General features: G+C 31.9%; 3 protein-coding genes and 1 long non-coding RNA gene across 8 annotated transcripts in view; 3 read left to right on the plus strand and 1 right to left on the minus strand.

The window, feature by feature from the left end:
* The first annotated feature begins 1 nt into the window (after position 1).
* On the plus strand, positions 2-1,795 carry LOC111427809 (MKRN2 opposite strand protein). Of its 3 annotated transcripts, none has more exons than XM_023063123.2 (4): positions 2-114; positions 952-1,083; positions 1,140-1,217; positions 1,268-1,795. In XM_023063123.2, exons 1-4 carry the CDS (start codon positions 17-19, stop codon positions 1,701-1,703), a joined length of 744 nt encoding a protein of 247 aa, XP_022918891.1. In that variant the 5' UTR covers positions 2-16; the 3' UTR covers positions 1,704-1,795. The 3 variants fall into 3 exon arrangements, with proteins under 3 accessions (XP_022918891.1, XP_022918892.1, XP_071052729.1); XM_023063124.2 differs by lacking the exon at positions 2-114 and adding an exon at positions 121-270; XM_071196628.1 differs by lacking the exon at positions 2-114 and adding an exon at positions 458-838.
* Positions 1,796-2,592: 797 nt separating this feature from the next.
* On the plus strand, positions 2,593-4,311 carry LOC111427708 (U2 small nuclear ribonucleoprotein auxiliary factor 35 kDa subunit-related protein 2). Its single transcript, XM_023062953.2, has 4 exons — positions 2,593-2,694; positions 2,801-2,892; positions 2,944-3,916; positions 3,974-4,311. The coding sequence occupies exons 1-4, from the start codon at positions 2,687-2,689 to the stop codon at positions 4,263-4,265; spliced, it is 1,365 nt and encodes a 454-aa protein (XP_022918721.2). The 5' UTR covers positions 2,593-2,686; the 3' UTR covers positions 4,266-4,311.
* Positions 4,302-19,617, minus strand: part of LOC111427707 (Stork-head domain-containing protein knockout) — a 50,461-nt gene continuing 35,145 nt past the window's right edge. Inside the window, exons 1-7 of one of the 2 annotated variants that reach the window (XM_023062951.2) lie at positions 12,507-12,623; positions 9,208-9,351; positions 8,725-8,920; positions 8,094-8,352; positions 6,334-6,740; positions 6,122-6,276; positions 4,302-6,070 (exon numbers count right to left, since the gene is read on the minus strand). In XM_023062951.2, coding sequence (XP_022918719.1) covers positions 4,622-6,070; positions 6,122-6,276; positions 6,334-6,740; positions 8,094-8,352; positions 8,725-8,920; positions 9,208-9,351; positions 12,507-12,533 — 2,637 coding nt within the window. In that variant the 5' untranslated portion in view covers positions 12,534-12,623 and the 3' untranslated portion in view covers positions 4,302-4,621. Of the gene's footprint in view, positions 6,071-6,121; positions 6,277-6,333; positions 6,741-8,093; positions 8,353-8,724; positions 8,921-9,207; positions 9,352-12,506; positions 12,624-19,617 lie in introns of those variants that run through there. The other variant, XM_023062952.2, reaches the window with a different exon arrangement.
* Positions 16,624-19,363, plus strand: LOC139430321 (uncharacterized). Of its 2 annotated transcripts, XR_011640818.1 has the most exons (6): positions 16,624-17,569; positions 18,127-18,562; positions 18,615-18,846; positions 18,933-19,037; positions 19,101-19,162; positions 19,225-19,363. It is a non-coding gene; the product is annotated as an uncharacterized lncRNA (long non-coding RNA). The 2 variants fall into 2 exon arrangements; XR_011640817.1 differs by having other exon boundaries at positions 19,101-19,363.

The following is a 19,617-nucleotide window of genomic DNA, read 5'->3' on the forward strand; positions in this document are numbered from 1 at the left end:
CCAGAAACAGGTACAAATGTGTTTGACCGCACCGGGTACCCGACTTTCCATCGTGAGACGAGACTCGTGCTGTTCGTGCTGCTCAGTCAACTTGAGTCAGTCAATCTTTCGCAGGTGAGCGAAACGAACGCTTTTTAAAAGTTTCTTATTGTTAGTCGAGGTCGCTATGTAGAAACTACATACTATAACATAAACAAAACAATTAGTTTTTAAAAAATAAAAATGATCAAGTAAAAAAATTAGTTTATGTATTAAAAATTAACTTTTTAGGTAAGTAAAAGAAATTATTATTAAGTAATTTGGTACAAAAATAATAATTGTTAAAATAAAGATTTTCTAAATATAGCTAACTACGGTATTTGTCATAATTAAATTGTTTACAACTTCAATTTTTTTACGTTTAAATTTCAAAATCCGAAAGGATAATCTTTTTCAATCCAATATCTCGTGACATTCAATTAAGCAAAACTGTATTTTTTGCTTCTCCCCCCAAATCATCAATTATCACAACAAATTAACATCTAAAAAAAAATATTTATACAAGCAATTTGTATCACATGATCAAAATTTATCCAATTTTAATTTAATTAATCACGTTTCTTTTGGGTGATTGCAATCCATGTCCTACATCCGTACCAGCATACAAAAATTTCTCTCACAAGCTTTAATTTGTGCTCGAGAGATTTCCCGCAAACGAGAAACTTTAGTTTCACTGGCGATTGTAAGTCTTGATTTGTTGAGAGATTTCGCAAAAAAGACTACACACGCGCGCTTCTTTCGAAAACGCCTTTTTAAAGATTCCCATCGCTCTCGATGTATTATTGTCTATTATTCGAAAGTACGTTCATTAGAATGTTTAAAACTAAAAAAATTTGTCTTGTGTGAATTAGTTCTAAACAAAAGCAGAACAATCAACTTGTTTATTATTATTTATTTACTTTTTTTGTTTAGGCAGAAAATGGATCCTGGTATTGTGTGTTTTCAACATTGTGGACCAAAAATTTTTTGCTTCTCGTTACCTGATAATTGCCCAGTTTGTAGGTCTGATTTAACCAAAGCTGATTTTTCTTTATTACCATTTCGGTAAGTTTTAAAACTTTGGTATTACAGTTTGTGTTTAATTAATCAATTTTTTTTAGAGTACCTTATCCTTTTGTTAGAGCATCTCAACATGCTTGTTCTGTTGTGATAAAACCAACATCAGGAGATTTTTTGAAGTACTGTTAAACAAATTTGACTTAAAATATATTAAAATTCTTGGTTTTAGTGATTATTACAACTCAATGGATCTTCATATTGGTGTAACAACCTCATCTGGTACTATCGTAGAATTTGATAAAAACGGGCTTAGAAGGCATAGAAGTACCCATTGGGGGCAATGTCTTTTACTGGGACAAGCGAGTACACCTTGGATGGAACATTGGGATAACACCCTTCTGCAAATTTGTAAACAAAAATGTTGGTTGGCGAGGAATTACAGCGAAGATAGACATAATTGTTACAGTTTCGTGCTTACATTTCTACAATCTTTAGATTATGGAAATCTTAGTAAAGCCGCTTCGAGTAGGACAACTTTTTGCGAAAAGTTTATCGTACCAAGAACCACATCCGCTGGAAAATATATATCTTTGTATCGAAAATTAAAAGATCAAGGGTTTTATGTCCACAGACCAGTAAAATTAGTTAATGAGAAACAAAAATAGATCTTTTTATGTAATATAAAATATTTTAGATAATTGTTCTTATTTTATGTAAATAATTATTAATTAAATAAAGATTTATTTGAAATTGAAAATTTTTATCTAACCTCAAAAATAATTGAAGTGTAAAGTAACTTTACTAAAGTTGTCAATTTGCTATTGTGGTGCCATCTCTTATGAAATGGTAATAATTTCGCATAACAGCTTTACTTTACAGCTTCGTCCTAGCTCATCTACCGCTTCATTGCTAGCAACCCCAGAGTGATTTGAGAGCCAGATCAGAGAAACTCTATTATCACAACTCAATGAGAGTGGCTTGACTGTCTGAGAAAAATCGTACTGTCATGTTCTTCACCCCTCTCTGAAAAAGGATTTTAGCACTATTTAGCACCCATGTTAATAGCAAATACTTCCTCCTGGAATACAGTCTATCATCTATAACCTTACCCTACATTGATCATTCACTTAGATGAACAAACATCACAAGTTATACACATACTTTATATTACGAAAAGCCCATCACCTTAAACATCATCAAACATAAAAGTATCTTTGCATTTTTACATAAATAACTTACCTAATAAATAAATAGACTTTAAAATGAAATTTAAACCTTTCGTCAAACTGTCACGAATTTAAATTGTCACTTTTTTATGGTGCCATCTGTGTTATAAAACTGAAACTAATTTAAACTTATCTAAAAAAGAAATTAAAGAATATTCAGTATAAAATAACAAAGATTTTTACGTATAAAATCCTCTATATCACATTAAAATGATAATTTTATTTTGAAACACCTTAATAACAAATTAATAATATATTTAAATTTTCCAGTTCTGCCATCTATTTAACGTTACGACAACTAATCGTAATGGCAGAGTAAACTAAAAAAGGTTAACCTTAACCTCAAATTCCAAACATTTTCAGGTGCAAATTCAAATAAATCTCATTTAATAATCATTTCAGCCAATTCCCATCACATAAAAATGGGAAAGTAGGTATCCTTTTTAATAAAAACATCATACTATCAAAAACATAAATTAGTTCGTAAGTATCACTGTCTAGAACATTGGGTTATGTTTTCTTAATAATTCACTTAGACACGCCGAATGGAGAAAATTAGTTAAGAAATTGCGAAGAAAACGCATTAGAAGCGTTCGTGCTCAAGAACGCGACGCTATCGAAGAAGCTGGTAGGTTTTAAGTTGTCAATAAAAATCGTTTGTAAGTTAAAAATGTCTTAGAACGTGTACGTAGAGAAAAATCTCCTACATACCAAGCGTGGTTAGAGGAACAAAAAGTTTTAGAAGAGCACAGAGTACAAGAGGAGGAGCGATTGAAGAAAGAAGAAAATGAGAAATGGTTGAGAGCTGAAGCGGAGGGCAAGAAAAAGTGGGAATTTTTAAGTAGAAAACTTGCTAATGCCAGAGAGGAAAGATCCAGACAACAAGCCTTAATTAAAGCTGAATGGGAAGCTGAGAGGCAAAAGTTAAAAGAGATTGAAGAGCAAAAATTAAAAGAACTGGAAGAAAAAATTGCTAGAGATAAAGTTTTAAGAGAAGAAATTGATCATTATATTGAAAATGGTGGTGAATTACCCGAACAATTTGTTGGATCTCTAGAAACAAATCCCAATAAGGAGTTGTGTCCTTTCTTTAAAAAGACTGCGACATGTCGCTTCGGAGATGGCTGTTCAAGAAATCATATAAGACCAAAAATAAGTTGTTGTTTATTATTTCGTAATTTTTATACACATATTAGTTTAAACCAAACTGAAAACGAACATGGAAGCGATATTTTGGAGTATGACACAAAAGAAATCTATAATCACTTTAAAGAATTTTTTTATGATGTCTTACCAGAAGCAGAGAAATATGGAAGAGTTAAATATTTCCGAGTTTGTTGCAACAAAGAGCTTCACCTCCGTGGAAACGTTTATATTGAATACAGCAATCCAAGGGAGGCCATTAAAGCTTATAGATCACTTCAGGGAAGATGGTATGGTGGTAAACAATTAAATGTTGAATTTTGTAATATAGCCTCATGGAAATCGGCTATTTGTGGATTATTTTTTAAAAGATCTTGTCCAAAAGGAAGTGCATGCAATTTTTTGCACATTTTTAGAAACCCAGGGGATTATTATGCGCATATTGATAAAGAAAGGGATGAAAAGAATCGATATCAATATGAAAATAAAAACGAAAACAGCTTTAATATGTTAGTTATTTAATAAGATTAATTTTTTTTTTGTAACTTGTGATTTTAAATTTTTAGAGATGACTCATCAAGGAATTGGAGATGGTCAGAATCCCCCGAGAGATTTAATTACCAAGAAATTGTAAATAATGGAGAGCATAAGAGGAAATATAGATCTCGATCGAAAAGTAGGCAAAGATTAAAATCAAGAAGACGTTCAAAATCGAAATCGAGAAGTAAAGAAAGATCGAGAAAGTATTCAAAATCAAATTTAGATAGACATTCAAGTTCTAGATCTCATAAATCTTATCAAAACGATAAAGAAAGTCGGAAGAAAAAACTAAGGAAAAGAGACAAATCGAAATCATAATTTAGTTAAAATAATTTTAATGAAATAAAACAAAAATGAATATACATACTTTATTTGCTTTGTTTTTAATCCTAATATTTCGTTTTATACATATAATGCACTATTACAAAATTATATATTACATAGCTCAAACAAACAAAAAACACGTAAAAGAGATTATAAAATACGTTTATTGCCCAGTTTTTTTTTGTTAATTTTTAAGATTCTAAAATCTACTTAAGTAAACTTAATTTTTTACGCCAAAAACTTTTCGCGTTCAAAAAGTCGGGTAAAAAATTATTTTTTGAGAAGATTAAGATATACTTAGATAAGAAAATTCACAATTAAGTAGTAATTAATTTTAAGAAAACAAAAACTTAAACAAGTCCAAAATCTGTATGAACAACATCGCAATTATTCTGTTTTTCATTTGCAGCCATATTAAGTTCGACCAAAGTATCGATACTATTAATACTAACGCCTTTAAGAATTTTTTGAGCTGCTAAACTGGTAAAATTAAAACTTAAATCGCTTAAACTCGGAAATTGGTGCTCTTTTTGTCGCGTTAACGTTTTATCTCGCTCGTCGTCTTTAAAAATATTAGGTTCTGAACCTAAAATATTTTTTTCCGCTATAGATTGATAAGATTTATTGAGAGACGTTTTCGATTCGGTTAAATTTTTCGTTGGACTTGATACAGCGTCGAAACTATTCCTTGTAAACTCCCTAAAACTATTATTTATCGGGGAATCGGGATTCGACTTAGAATTGTATTCGTTGTTTGAGGTAGCAGGCACGTTTTTGATTAAATTTTTATAACTGAAACCATCCCTAGGCATTTGAAGCGACAATTTCCGATTGTTCATCTCCTCCGTTTTCGATACATCAGTGATATTCGTTGCAGAATTATTTTTGCTTGTATCTTTTAAATTTGTATTTTTCGTTTTTATTTCTTCCCCATTAATCGTGTATTTTGAAGGCTCTTGTTGGCCGTTTATTATAACTAAATTCGGATTTGAATTGGAATTTTGTCCGTTTTCAAATGTTATCACAGACCTAACGGGAGAGTTTTGTACATAAATTTTCGTATTCGATCCTGTCCCATTGCTAATCATAGCGTTTGTATTAATGTTTGAGATATTAGTGCCGTTTTGTTTCGTTGTAACTTGAAGTGTAAAAGAATTGCTGTGGGAAAGATTCGTTGCGTTTACCACGGGGGTTATTCTTTTTGAAGTTGAGGAAGGTGTAGGTCTCTTCTTTTCGTTGTAATTACTATTTTTAATCACCGTTTTTTGTGATTCTAAACTCGATGGGCCACTTGTTGCTGAATTTTCCGTTTTGCCACTTTTTTGCGATTCGATACTTGATGGTCCGCTATTATCAACACTTAAATTACCAATCAATTTTTCTTCGTTGCTATGACTAGTTTTTAACGATTCCAAACTACTACTCGTTTTTGAAGATTCCAAAACGCGTCTCCTCATTGTTTCAACTTTCGTTAATTCATTTGGTTTTGATGGCGATTGTTTTTCTTTTTCGCTTTCGAGTGGAGGTTGATGAATTTTCGGGGAAAGACTTGCATGGCTTGTTTTCCTTGAACTATCTCTACTTTTTGAATGATTCGGCGTTCTTAACAAAGAACGCGATAAACTTCCCGATGCGTAAGAACCGTTCGGTCTAAAAGTTGGGGATTGATCCCTAGATTCATTAAATGAAGCAACATAAGTTGAATCGTTCGATAATTGACGCCTGTGACGACGAGGTAGAGTTGCTGATTTGGAAGACGCTGTTTCTGTATAATAATATGGAAGAGATACTGTTGAGTCCTAAAAAGAAATCGATTAATTAAAGAAATACTTTAATTACAATTATTTTACCTCCTTTGTTGAAACTGTTTGAGTACCAACGTTATGCAAATGAATAGCTTTTGAATTAAACCACTCCGTAGGCGGAAATTGAGCACTAAAAGTTCCAATTTGACATTGTGATCTTTTCGACCTTCTAAACAATCTGAACAACAACGATTCTTTTTCTACAAATAAAAAAATTAATAAAAAATTCTCTTTATTTATACTTGAAAAAGTTATACTTGGTGTTTGAGCTGAATCTGAACTATTAGGATACTCTGTACTGCTGCTGCTATCAGTGTAATGCCTAGCTATGGTTCTTGTTGAAGCGGACCTACGAAGTCTTCGAGCTGTCCCCCAAAGACGAAAAGATCCCCTTCGATCGGGACTTTTCGGCGCAGGAAATGACGCGGATCTTCTTTTGCCACTTCGAGCGATGATAATTTTATCGCTCGAGTTTCCACCACATATAACATCCGCTAAATTGGTCTGGATACATTGGTGGGTGACGTCACCATCGCGAATGGTCGTCATCTCACCATGGACTAGTACTAAGGCTTCCTCTGTGGACATTAACATTGTTTTGCCAGACACGCTAACATCATCTTGTTTTCGACGACCTCTCGAATGACTTCGCGATCTTCTACGTCTACAAAGAAAATTAATTAGATTTTATCAAAACGCGTTTTAATAAATAAACTTTAAAATAATCATGCTGCTTAAAAGAGAAAAACAAGCACACAAATTTTAAAAGGCCAAAAACGACTGAACACACTCAACGAACCTATTTTGAATATGGATTGGATTCATAGCGGTATATCTATAAAAAAGATCGAGATAAATTTGCATGGGAAAAACGCAATAATAAATAGAGTTCGATAATCGATTATCATGGGACCAAGTCGGAAATCGATTATGGAAGGTCGTAAAGAAGAGAAACTTACTAAACACGTATACGTTTTGAACGTCTTTCAACATCTGCAGTACGTGAAAGTTTTACGATACCCCATTATGAATTAACGCATTTATTACATCCCTAACAATAGCAGGTAAAATTGCAATTGTCATAAACGTATAAGTGCTGTTTTTGAAAACATTTTGAATTTTAAAACTTATAGTGTGGCGAAAAACTATGTGTTGTTATTGAAATTGGGGGGATTACATAATTTAGCTATTGTTTGGACATTATTTATAGTTATATTACTTTTAGTTTTAACATTAAATATGTGAAGAGGTGATTTGTTGTAAAGAAAAATTAAAATTTGAATATTATGAGTGAAACGACAAAATTTTGCACGTCAATGTCAAATTGACAGATATAAAAATTAATAAATACATTTTTTATAAATTTTTAAATAAATTAATTAAGTTTTTGATCTAAACAATACCTCTTTTGATAACATCCAAGAGATTTCCATAAAACTACTAATTAAATTGATATTTTAAGTTAACTTTTATATTGACCTTGAAGTTAGAATGAATTTTTGTAATTTAATTTTTTAATTTTTTTGTTAAATTGATAATTTTTTATAAAAAACATTTAAACGTTATTTTATAAACCAATTTGGTGCAAATTCCACACTAAATTGTTTTTTTTTAAAGAAATAAAAATGATTTAATTAGATTACTATTAAAGAAAGATGGAACGAATTATCATTAAAAGCAACCCACAATTCCGTAAATTAAAGGATAACTTTTTAATTTAAATTTTCGTAATTATTAATTATAGATTTAATTTTAGATTAAATTACAACTTTTTTAATAATTAAATATAATACTTTCATAAATTGCAAAAAAAAGTGGATTTTTTTTTAACGTTGGTATTAACTCAATTATGAAAGAAAAATGACAGGTTTAAGTTTTAAGAAGTTGATTTTAAATCTTCTTAAGCAATTTTAACTGGGTCTAAATAATTTAATAAGAATTTTAAAACGGTAAATTTTTTCTCCTATTTAAAAATATTTTTTTGTTTCCTTAATTTTTTTAGAGATATAAAACTTACTCTGGCGTGACGATAAAGTAACCTCTTGACGTGTGATAGAGCTTCCTTTCGGTGGATAATTGCACCAAAGTATCGTACAAGATTCGTTCTGTGGGCGGAGACACGTGCGGGAAGGCCATCATCAGAGATTCCCGGATGGTTTCGACGCCCGCGGGCCTTCCTTGGCTCGATAACCGAAGAACTACCGCGCAGACCGCTTCCGGTAGAGGCGTCCATTGTGTTTGCGGTACCGATAGAACGTTACAATCCTCAACGTCCTCTGTAACAACACCATCGCACAATGAATGCTTTACGTAACGTTTAAGCAATCGAGATTAATTTCTACATCTCACGGACAAAATTACACACGTCTCGATGGAAGGAAACACAAACCAGACGTTATCGCGCCAAGCAAAAACACTTTTGATTCTTCCAACAAACAGTTATCGACCGGGAAAAGATAATAAGATGCGTGATAAATACCCCGTACTGTTAAAACCATTTCCTCTTTAAGCGGACTCACTAAAAGCTAATTTCTCACGGCGTGGCGCGTTAACGTGTGGAAATTAGAGGTAAATTTTCTAAAACGGTAAATTTACCAGGAAAGTCCAGTTAGGTTTTAACAAAAAAAATACGTCCAATTGTAACTTACCTACTGATACAATTTGGTATCCCGCGGGAGGTTGAAGAACTCTTCTTGCCCAAGCTCCTCTTAAAACTTCTAGGGCACACGGTTCAGAACCAACCAGTAAAGCTCCGGGATTTACGTAACCTTTATAAATAAGACTTTTTGTGGCTCCATTCAGTGCACTATTCCACCAACAAATCGAGTTGGCAGAAAGTAATCCCTGTAAAAGTTTAAAAGTTAAGAATTTGTTGCTTATTTTTCCACGTATAATTTTTCGTTGAGAAAGAAATTACAATGTTATTGAGGAAATACAAAGTTTAGATTTAGAAGTGTTTTTCGGTTGGTTACAACTTTGTGTGAATAGATCGACCGAAAACAAGCGTAAAGTAAAACGGAAGGGGAATTTTATTCTTTCTTTTTGGCGTCGAGACGACGAGGTTGAAGTTTCGAAGTCTGGATTTATTCCAAGTTGTTCTCATGATTGTGTATAGAAACAAATTTTTTTACCTGAAATAATAAGTAGCCACTTTCATACATCCAAAAATCTCCTGGATCTCCCTGACATCCCTCCTTTCTTAATACAATAGCCAAACATCTCCTTAAGATCACTCGACAATCCGGTCTGGCGGTTGTCATCATTAAGTGATCATCCTGTAATAAGAAAAGAGATGAATTATCCGCTATACCAAGCGATAAAACGTAATAAAACGCTTTGACGAGTTAAAAGGAAACATTCTCTCCATCTCGATTCGAACGGTTTCTTTCCTCGCTGACCGTTTTCTAACTGGTTATAAAATTAATTCTTTAACGTTATTATGAGGTACTTAACAAACAATTTTAATATTTTCTTTGACTTAACATTTGAATAATAATTCCATTTAATAAAACTTTTAAAAATAGTACTATTAATCGAGGGATAGAAACGAACAGAAGAAAGTTTGATAAATAAAAAATTGTAATTCTAATCTAAATTGACACACGTGTTTAATAATCTTTATGTTTGAGATGAAAGGATCGGAACACAAAAATTCTTTTGTCCTCACGCGCCGATGTGTGCTCAATCAATTTCGGGTACCGTGACAATAGGAAAAACTTTCTCCTTTTCGCGAATCTTCCTTTCTAACGAACTCGAAATAACGACGAGAAGTTACGAGTATATGTAGGATGAAGGAACGTTTCGTTTTCCTTCTATTGAGAAGGCACCTGTGGAGGTTGGTGTAACAATATAAGATTTGCATAGAGACTGCAACCGCATCAAGGATGTGTTGACGCGGTAAGGTCGAGATGAATGGAGTTGTGAACAGGAATTCTTGCAAGATATAAGAAATAGTGGGCGAATGTCTCTCCGTTTCTCCATAAGGAAGAACAAGTTAACAATCTACCGTACGAAATTATTCCAAGATTGAAATGATGTAAGATGAGATTCTATAAATAAAAATAGAATTATGTGCTTTCTTAATAGGTCGGAGAAAGGAAAATATAATTATAAATTATTTGAACATTGTCGTTTGTCATTCAAATAAACAAGTTTGGTTGTTTGAAGAGTAGGTAATTTTTTTCAATAAACCTATCGATAATAATTTATTGTCTGGTTTTGCGATTGCACGCCGGTTACCCACTGTTAGTGAGATGTTAATGCAAATGGAAACTTTCTAAAATAAATTATCCGCTATATTTATAATGCGACCGGCAAAAGCAGATTGGCAACGCTAATATTGGCGCCTGGGCAAAATGCTCTTTGTACAACTTTTTACATATTGACACTTTAAAAAAACACTTTTCAGATCTCGTTAAGTTACTATTTCATTCGATTAACAAGTGAAGGGAGATTTCGATACATTTTATTCGATTTGTTACAAAATTTCTGAATTGCAAGTACAAAAGATCTCAATGGTTTCTTATTTTGATTGAAACTTTAATAGATCTTTTAATTTATTAATATATAAGAACATGAAGCATTAAATAACTAAAGTAAGCAAATTAATACTTTTATGGCCACAACAAGTGTAACACTTTTCTTAAGATCTTGCTTAACTACATTATTCAAGACATCTCTTAGCAAAACGTATGAATTTCAACTAGAAGAAGAAGTTTGTTAAACTCTATGATGAATAAAGAACAGAGTTCTTTTTATGGAAATTGGAACTTAGAATTTCTTAATGCTTCTCTGAACAATTATTTTCTGATCGATGAGTAAATCTCAGCAACTGCATTTTGTTAAAACTGTTTATTGTAACTTTTTAGGTTAGAAGCAATTATTGAAACTCCATAGAATGCAACATTTCCAGAAAAAGAGCAACCCATAAATATCATTCACTAAGTGAAAAGATGGACTACAAGTGACTAAACGTAATCTGTTGGACCTCGCTTGTTATCATCATATTTGAATTACTTTTAATGGGCTGTAGCAACTCTAAAGTGCAATTACCGATTCAGATATTGCACAAAACTACTCCACTGTTCTTGTATTGAACACTACATTTCTGCACTGAAGCAACAGCGAGATGATTATCAAGAAATGTTGGAGCTAACTATTACTTTATTACTTGATTGGCAGCATTTCGAAGAAAGTGAATGGCAAAAACAATTTAGGCACTCAAGGTTTACCTATTTCAAGATCAATTTCAGTTATCTGATGAGGAGAAGAAGAAAAGCTGTCAGGTCCTGCAATAACAGCAAAAACGCCCAAAAATAAAGAAAAACAAATAAGAAATCGTTATGTATTGTGGATGAACAAGTGATGCTGTGGAAGTAAATCAACTTGTGATGGAAGAAATCCAATTTGTGGTACAACAATATCAAGTTGTGATAGTAAAAAACCATATAGCAGAAAACTCTCTCTCTTTTTCTAAACCTTTGGCATTACTGAACATAGGTCTCATAGCCCATCTTTTTCTGTTTCGAGCTTCCTGAACGTAAGTTTTCTTAAATTTTATTGATTGTGTAACGGGTGTGACATGATAACGTCACGGGTGTGACACAACCCATGTTCTGATATAACAAATATGTCAATTAAATGTTGTAATCTTTACGTATTAAGTCCCAAAATGATTTTTACACAAAATTTGTCCTTGTAATTCAAGAATGATTTTATATATTTAAATAATTATGACTCTTAATAGGGAAAAAAAATCTTATAATTGATGGTGTAGGATAACTTATATGCAAAGTTCACCGCTTACATTGACATTTATACAACATGATTATTTACTATGTAAGCTGATATTTAGCACCTTACACCTTCATCAACCGGTGGATATATAACCGTTACTACGTAAAGAATGTTAATTATTTTTTCTTTTATTTATTACGTTTTCTTTTATAATAATAAAAAAATAATAATAAAACAGTTACGGGAAGTCAAAACGCCGCTTCACAGTCCGGTAGAAAGGATAAAAACCGAAGAACGTTTCCTAGTTTTGCTGCAACGTTTGTTGCAATCTCCTCCTCAACTTCACTCTTTATATTCGTTTCTTTTTGTCGATCCGCCTACTCGCGCCGCAATTCGCATTTGCACGCACTGAAATTCTTAACGATTAGATTTTCTCGTTAAAAGCGTTATATAAAGGTAACCCACAACTACCTGCTCTTAAAAGGCACCAATTACGGCCACTAAGTCAATCGTTTTTCACTTCTAAATCTTTGCCGATTGATCTGAACGTACTTATTACGGAGGAATGATTTTTTTTTGTAACCGGAGGCGTAAATAACAAAAAAATATGAACTTTCCAAATCACGTTCATCAATTTAGAATTAAACAAACAATAAAAAAATTCAATGAATTAAAAATAGATTAAAAAACTTACTGTAATAACCACATCGTAACGTTTCATATCTTAACTTGTGGAGATCACTTCGTAAAGTAAACCGAGTTTTCAATTAAGAAACTGAAAAAAAAAATTATAACAATGGTCCAATTGGAAAAGAAGATGCGTTCATAATTGAAGAATTTTTTCTCAACCGGCTTTCTTTAATATTTATGTTGGGGTTTTATAATCGAACGAATAGGTTAATTGCACATTGTTTGAAACACGCACTCGCAACGTTCGAAGTACGAACCGATTCTAAAGTATTTTTACTGAAAGCCGTCGTAAAATACTCGCAAAACTTATTATTCTCACGTATTGAAACGGCGGCAACAACGGTGGTTAACGACGACGACCACTTCGCCTACTCGTCGACGGTGAACTTAAAAACTCAAACACAACACAACGGACCAACAGCGCGAGGTTTTCCTAATTTACATATACGAACCACAACGGAGGTGCTAATAAACTTAAATCGTAAAAGTGCCGACTTGGGAACCTTGTAACTTAACTTGTTAATCGAATTACAAATTCATAATAATAATTTTTTGATTTTTATTATTCAAAGAATTAAATTTAACTTAAAATAATAAAAAAGATTGCAATAAAAATGAACGGTCGATGAACGTAATTGTACTTGAATCCGTTAATTTATTAGATAGTTGCGTAACGGATTACGTTTTGTATTAGCCTTGGGGCCGTTTAAATATTGATTTGCGTACGGCACGGATGTGTTTGCAATTCTAATTGACTGAACGACGACAGTCACTAGGAATCAGTTAGATAAGAGATCTTAATTGTTCCCTCGGAGGAGTGGAATGTAAATATTTGGTTCGATTTGATGTGGTAATTGCAAAAATCAATTTGGTTTCGATTAAAATGGGAACATTGAGTTAACACATCGTGTTTTCGACTTCTTTCATTCAAGTGATTATTATAAGAAAAAAAATCATGAGAAGTTTCCAACTTTTCTTCTACAATTTATTATAATTACAGTTTACTCGCCATTCAATAAGAAATAATTGAACATCTTGATTCCCAGTCTCACATAAAGAGTATTATAACTTATTATTATTAATTGTGGTTTACTCGTCTTTATAACTGTGTACTAATTTGCAAGAGAAATTACAGTATAATCTCGATATAACGGACTAATTTTTAATTTGCACTTTACAGACTCTGAAGAACCTAAACCTGAAAAAGCTCGAAAAACTAAGACTTCGTTATATGAATAATTTTAATCCATACAAATTCGGACAAACAATCTACGTGGCTTTATATTTATACAAAGGATGGTAAAATCTAAGAGGACTGCTACATCCCGGGAATAGGTGCACAGCTCAAAGGCCCGTTTGTGACGTCAGCGATGAATAATAATTAAAACTAGAACTAACACTAGACCTAGAACTAGAAAGTTTCGGAATGTTTCTAGTTCTAGGTCTAGTTTTAGTTCAATAAAGGTATGTAACATAGCGACATCTAGTGCTAACTAGCGCTACCTAGCACTGTCACTAGAACTAACACTATACCTAGAATTAAAATCTTGGTCTAGTGCTAGTTCTAATAACAGTGCTATTATAAAACTAGAACTAACACTAGACCAAGAACTAGAAACATTCGGATTTAGCCTTCTTCAGAAACGTTTTTAGTTCTAGATATAGTGTTAGTTCTCGTTTTAATTCAATGAAAGATATACAATACGTATTCTTAATCATTTTATGACATTTAGTAACAAAATAGTAATATTAAACAAAGTTATAAACCATAATAAATGATTGAAACCATCGTTTCAAAATATAATGAAACCGGGGAAAATGTGAAGAAGACTCGATATCTCAACACAAACAATCTTGACAGAATCAATTACCGAGTAGCAACCGCAAGATCAATTGTTGTCTTGGATAAGTGAAGAGCACAAGAATAATGACGACTAATTTATGATTAGTGCGCGTGGGGAAAGGATTAAGAAGTTATACCGATAAATTTAACATCATCATGGTAGCGATCATTAAGTGAAAGCATTTTCACAAGTACATTCAAAAGTGTGTTAAACGTGTGTTGTGGTCATTAAAAAAATCGAAATGTATCTACAATTTATTGCAAGTTTATGGGGGATTAATACGATTTCGTTGCGATAAAGTATGTAATTTAATGTTTTGGAAACGTTAACAATATTTTAAACACCTCATAAGAAAATCTTAACGTTCAATCTGACAGTTGTTTAAATGTATTATTCAAAAAGTGTTAAGGATAGATAACAGAATGGATTTGTCGTGTACGCTTAATTGTTTATAAACATTTTATTTTTTAGTTTTTTGTATCTGTATAGAGAGATTTTTATACTGCTTTTTATTTGTGGGTTCGATGGTCAGGTAGAATATTTTAGTAGAAGGTCATTTCAAAAACGTGGGTGTTTATAATCTCATCGTTTAAAAATCTCGTTTCAAATTTCAATTATTAAGTATGAAACGCGTGACAAATAACAGCGAAGAGAAAAATAAAAAAAACACGTTACCGTTAATTGTTCGTTATTAAACTTACGTAATGACCATTACGATTTTGCAATGAGTCACGATTTATTTTAAAATCTGTTTTTTACGCAATCTACTAAAAGGAGATTGCCCAAAAAAAATTAAAGTTAAACGAGACTTTTCGCCAACACTTTCGGTAATAAATTCGAATTAATTTGCTTTAATTTTATACCATTACCCAATAAAAATTAACATATCAACGATAATTATTCTCAATTAGACCATCTCGAAAACGATAAAAAAATAAATTTTCTTTCTCCTCACAAAATACAAAGAGTACTTATACTTATAAGCGAAAGCCATTATACTCGTGAAACTAATAAGATTTTTATCGACATTTGCGCTTTCCAGGTGAATGTATCAGAGGTGTATCCAACGATTGAAAAGTGCGAAATACTTGACATTCGCAAATCTTATTTGTGGAACGTGTTTCGCACCTCTATTCAGAAATTTTAATATTAAAGTGTATTATTTATCAACTTTATCATAAACTAGGATGTTTGAGCTTTATTTTGAGACATACATCGCTTTCTATCTTCTAAAATTAAAGCAGTTACAAATTTTTAAAGTTCTTGTTGCTGTTTAAGAAATTGGGAAATTTTAATTATTGAGCTCTTCAAAAATTATTTTTCTCAAAACTTTTATAATCAAACACTATTGTTTGTTAAGTCTATCAGAAACAACAATATTTCAGCTTCAATTTAAGATATAAATCGTCTCTCTTGTCCGAGAAATAATGAAGATGTGACTTTCTAAACTTCCTGTTGCTTTTTAAAAAATCGAGAAAAACTTAATTTTAGGAATTTTCTTCAAAAAACTATTTTTCTCAAAACTTTCATCATCAAACACTACCGTTTGTTAAATCTATCAGAAATAACAATGTTTCAGCTTCAATTTAAGATATAAATGGTTTCCCGTGCTTGAGAAATAATGAAGATGTGACTTTCTAAAGTTCTTGTTGATTTTTAAACGATCGAGAAAAACTTAATTTTAGGAACTTTTTTCAAAAAACTATTTTTCTCAAAACTTTTATCATCAAACACTACTGTTTGTTAAATCTATCAGAAACAACAATGTTTCAGCTTCAATTTAAGATATAAATCGTCTCCCTTGCCCGAGAAATAATGAAGATGCGACTTTCTAAAGTTCTTGTTGCTTTTTAAAAAATCGTGAAAAACTTAATTTTAGGAGCTTTCCTTAAAAAATGATTTTTCTTAAAACTTCTATCATCAAACACTACTGTTTGGTAAATCTATCAGAAACAACAATGTTTCAGCTTCAATTTAAGATATAAATCGTCTTACTTGCCCAAGAAATAATTAAGATATGACTTTTTAAAAAAGCGAGAAAAACTTAATTTTAGGAAATTTCTTCAAAAAACTATTTTTCTCAAAACTTTTATTATCAAACACTACTGTTTATTAAATCTATCAGAAACAAAAATTTTTCAGCTTCAATTTAAGATATAAATCGTCTTCATTGCCGGAGAAATAATGAAAATGTGACGTTCTAAAGTTCCTGTTACTTTTTAAAAAATCGAGAAAATCTTAATTTTAGGAACATTCTTTAAAAACCTATTTTTCTCAAAACTTATCATCAAACACTACTGTTTGTTAAATCTATCAAAAACAAGAATGTTTCAGTTTCAATTTAAGATATAAATCGTTTCCTGTACCCCAGAAATAATGAAAATATGATTTTTTAAAGTTCATTCGCGAATCTTATTAGTAGAACGTGTTTCGCACCTCTACCCATATATATAAAAAAATCATAAGTAATTTCCGTTTAAAACATAAAATTTTTAATTATATATATTCATTTTCCACCTTAACATGTAATTAATTTAAAAATTTAAGTTTCTTTAATTTCCTATAGGAAGTATTAAGTTTAAATTGAAGGGAATCCAAGTGAAAATTGCTTATAACGGACCACACCATAACTATAATCTGAGTTTGCGATCTCTTTAATAAAATAATTACGTGCCCGCGATTTCGCGTAAGAAAACCCCGTACGTTTCTCAAATTGATTAAATAAAGATAATACGCGCGCCTCTAATGGCTATGATTTTTTTAACACCGAACGTCAATTTCTACCACTTTCCCTAAAGACACAAACATACACACTGAAACTCTCGAACCGCCTTCTCAAAACTACACACATATTTAATAGCGTAACATGTTTGTTTAATAGATTTAATCGAAAAAATTGTTGAGTGAAAATTGCTGGGAACGTTTGTAATGGGTGCGTCCCTTGGGAATTCTTTTTAATAATAACTAATTATTTAATAACTAATTATTAATTGCAAACGAATTTTCTATGTATACGTGATGTATGTGCGGAAATGACTTTTTATTCTTTTCAGTATTTTTTTTTCGTTTCATTCCGCATTTGTGCCATCATCATGTGAAAGTAAATAAAGACAAAGTGAGGCGACGACCTTTTCTTACTGTACGAAGTCGTAGGGGAGAAACCGGAAGCAAGTGCGTGGTGATTTCTTGCGTGAAGGACATAAGACGTTGTCATAATCATCAAGTAAGTACCGGTTTCATTCGGTAATTTTCTATTTGTTTGCTGTGTTCCTACTGTTTTCACAACATAAAACTTGATTCCAAAGACTCTGCTAAATAACAATGGGTCTATTAAATTTTTGGATTAATTATATTACGAGCAAAACGCTTTTTGGATGTTTATCGGCTTGATTATTTCATGATGATTTTGGCTAAGGTTGAAAATTCTAATTCTAATTTATTATGATTCATTGACTATAGACATTCATTATTCAAAAGAAATCTAGTAAACAAATTATATGATAATTCGAATGTAAATTTATTTCTGAAACAGTTCCAAGACCTTGATATGTGATAATGGGACGACACTAAAGTGTTATGGGTTGCCTGAAATTCAAAGATATGTAGACAATTTTATACTTTTCCTTCGTTGAACTGGTTAGAAATGTCAACCTGTGTACTGATGATGTCATAATATTCATTTGATATTGTCTCATTATTTAGGAATGTTCCGATTAAGTTAATACTACTTCATATGAATTGGTATAAAAAATTTTAGAATGCTTTCTGTTTTAATTTTAGGGTACAAAAAGGGACTCATCCGCAAAAATGAATGACCTAAATCTGCAACTGCAAGGAAATGATATGAATTTTATCATAACAAAGTCAATAACATCGGTTTTTGTCCAAATCGCAAAACTATACACAGAGTAGTTGCTACTGGAGAAAAAAAGATGACGGAAAAATGATAAAAGATAGATTAATATTTGCAGACATTACATAAGAAGTTAAAAATTGGTTAACAAGAGAAGAAAAGTTAACGTCTTCACGACTTCGAAAACGTGGACATAAAATCTTCGTTTTTAACCGACTATTTCATCGGTACTCAATTATCACGCCCCGGTTGAAGTCACGAAATTTCGTAAACCTTCGTTCCCTTCGATAACGGACGATATTAAATTAATGATTAAATTACCAGGCAACGTGCTTGGCAAATTCCGTGTTAATAAATCATCAGGTAAACGAAATTACTTTGATTTTAGCAAAGTTTGGTAACCAATTCTTTCTAGTTACAGATCTTAGGAGATTAATGATAAAGCTTTTTTCATGGGTTGTTCCATAACGTGCTTGACGTTTGATCATTTTGAGATTCTTTTTTCACACAGTCCTATCGAAGATAATTAGTTTTTGAGAACGATGTCGGATGAAGGTGCTCTCTTTTTGAACCATTTGCCATCAAACGGGTTGTATGAGAATGTGGGACGTATCTATTGTATATGCGCTTCATTTCTACCAAATTGTGTAAGCAAGTTATTAACTCACTACATTAGATATTTCCTTATCCTGGGAACCTGGAAGAAACTTATTAAATTTTCATTACTTGACAGATGAGCTGTAAACGAAGCAGTAACTTCTACTTCACGATTCATATGTCCAACCTTATATTTGCTGGAGATGACTCAATATGAAAAACTAACTGGAGTTAATACTCTGTAAGAATTACGTGAGATTATTCACACCAGATATTATCTAATAAATTTAATTATATCTTACAGATTAAGTTACGGAACTCCAATTCTTCAGTGCAGTAATTGAGAACCACTGAATTACAGTTATTGTACGAAAACGAATACAAAGAAAAAAATAAAAATTAAATAAAATTGTATAATTGTGGTTCAGATTCGTGCCGGAAATATGTAAGGAGAGGACGCCCGAGGATCTAAAATATAAGCAAATGGCGAAGTCGTGGTCCGAGCATTCTGAAATTTCCCTCTATCTCGCTACTTTACCAGATTACAGATAGTGCGGCCGCTAAGAAGGTAAGTGCATACATTTAGCTTGGGTTTTGAAATGACCGCATCTCGTTAGTCGTGGTGGGCCGTGAGATGATCCTGCTGCTTTCTAAACTGATTACCCACGTAATGATGACGTTTGTTTATCGCTGCACGCGCAAATTATCGCACCTGCTGCGTTTCTAGAAAGACTTCTAATAATTTACCTCAAGCTATTCACATTTTAACAACTATGCATTAAATGAGAATAGAAAATTTTGCTAGTGCATCTTCAAACGCT

The sequence above is a fragment of the Onthophagus taurus genome, chromosome 6, assembly GCF_036711975.1.
Source record: "Onthophagus taurus isolate NC chromosome 6, IU_Otau_3.0, whole genome shotgun sequence".
Taxonomy (NCBI): Eukaryota; Metazoa; Arthropoda; class Insecta; order Coleoptera; family Scarabaeidae; genus Onthophagus; species Onthophagus taurus.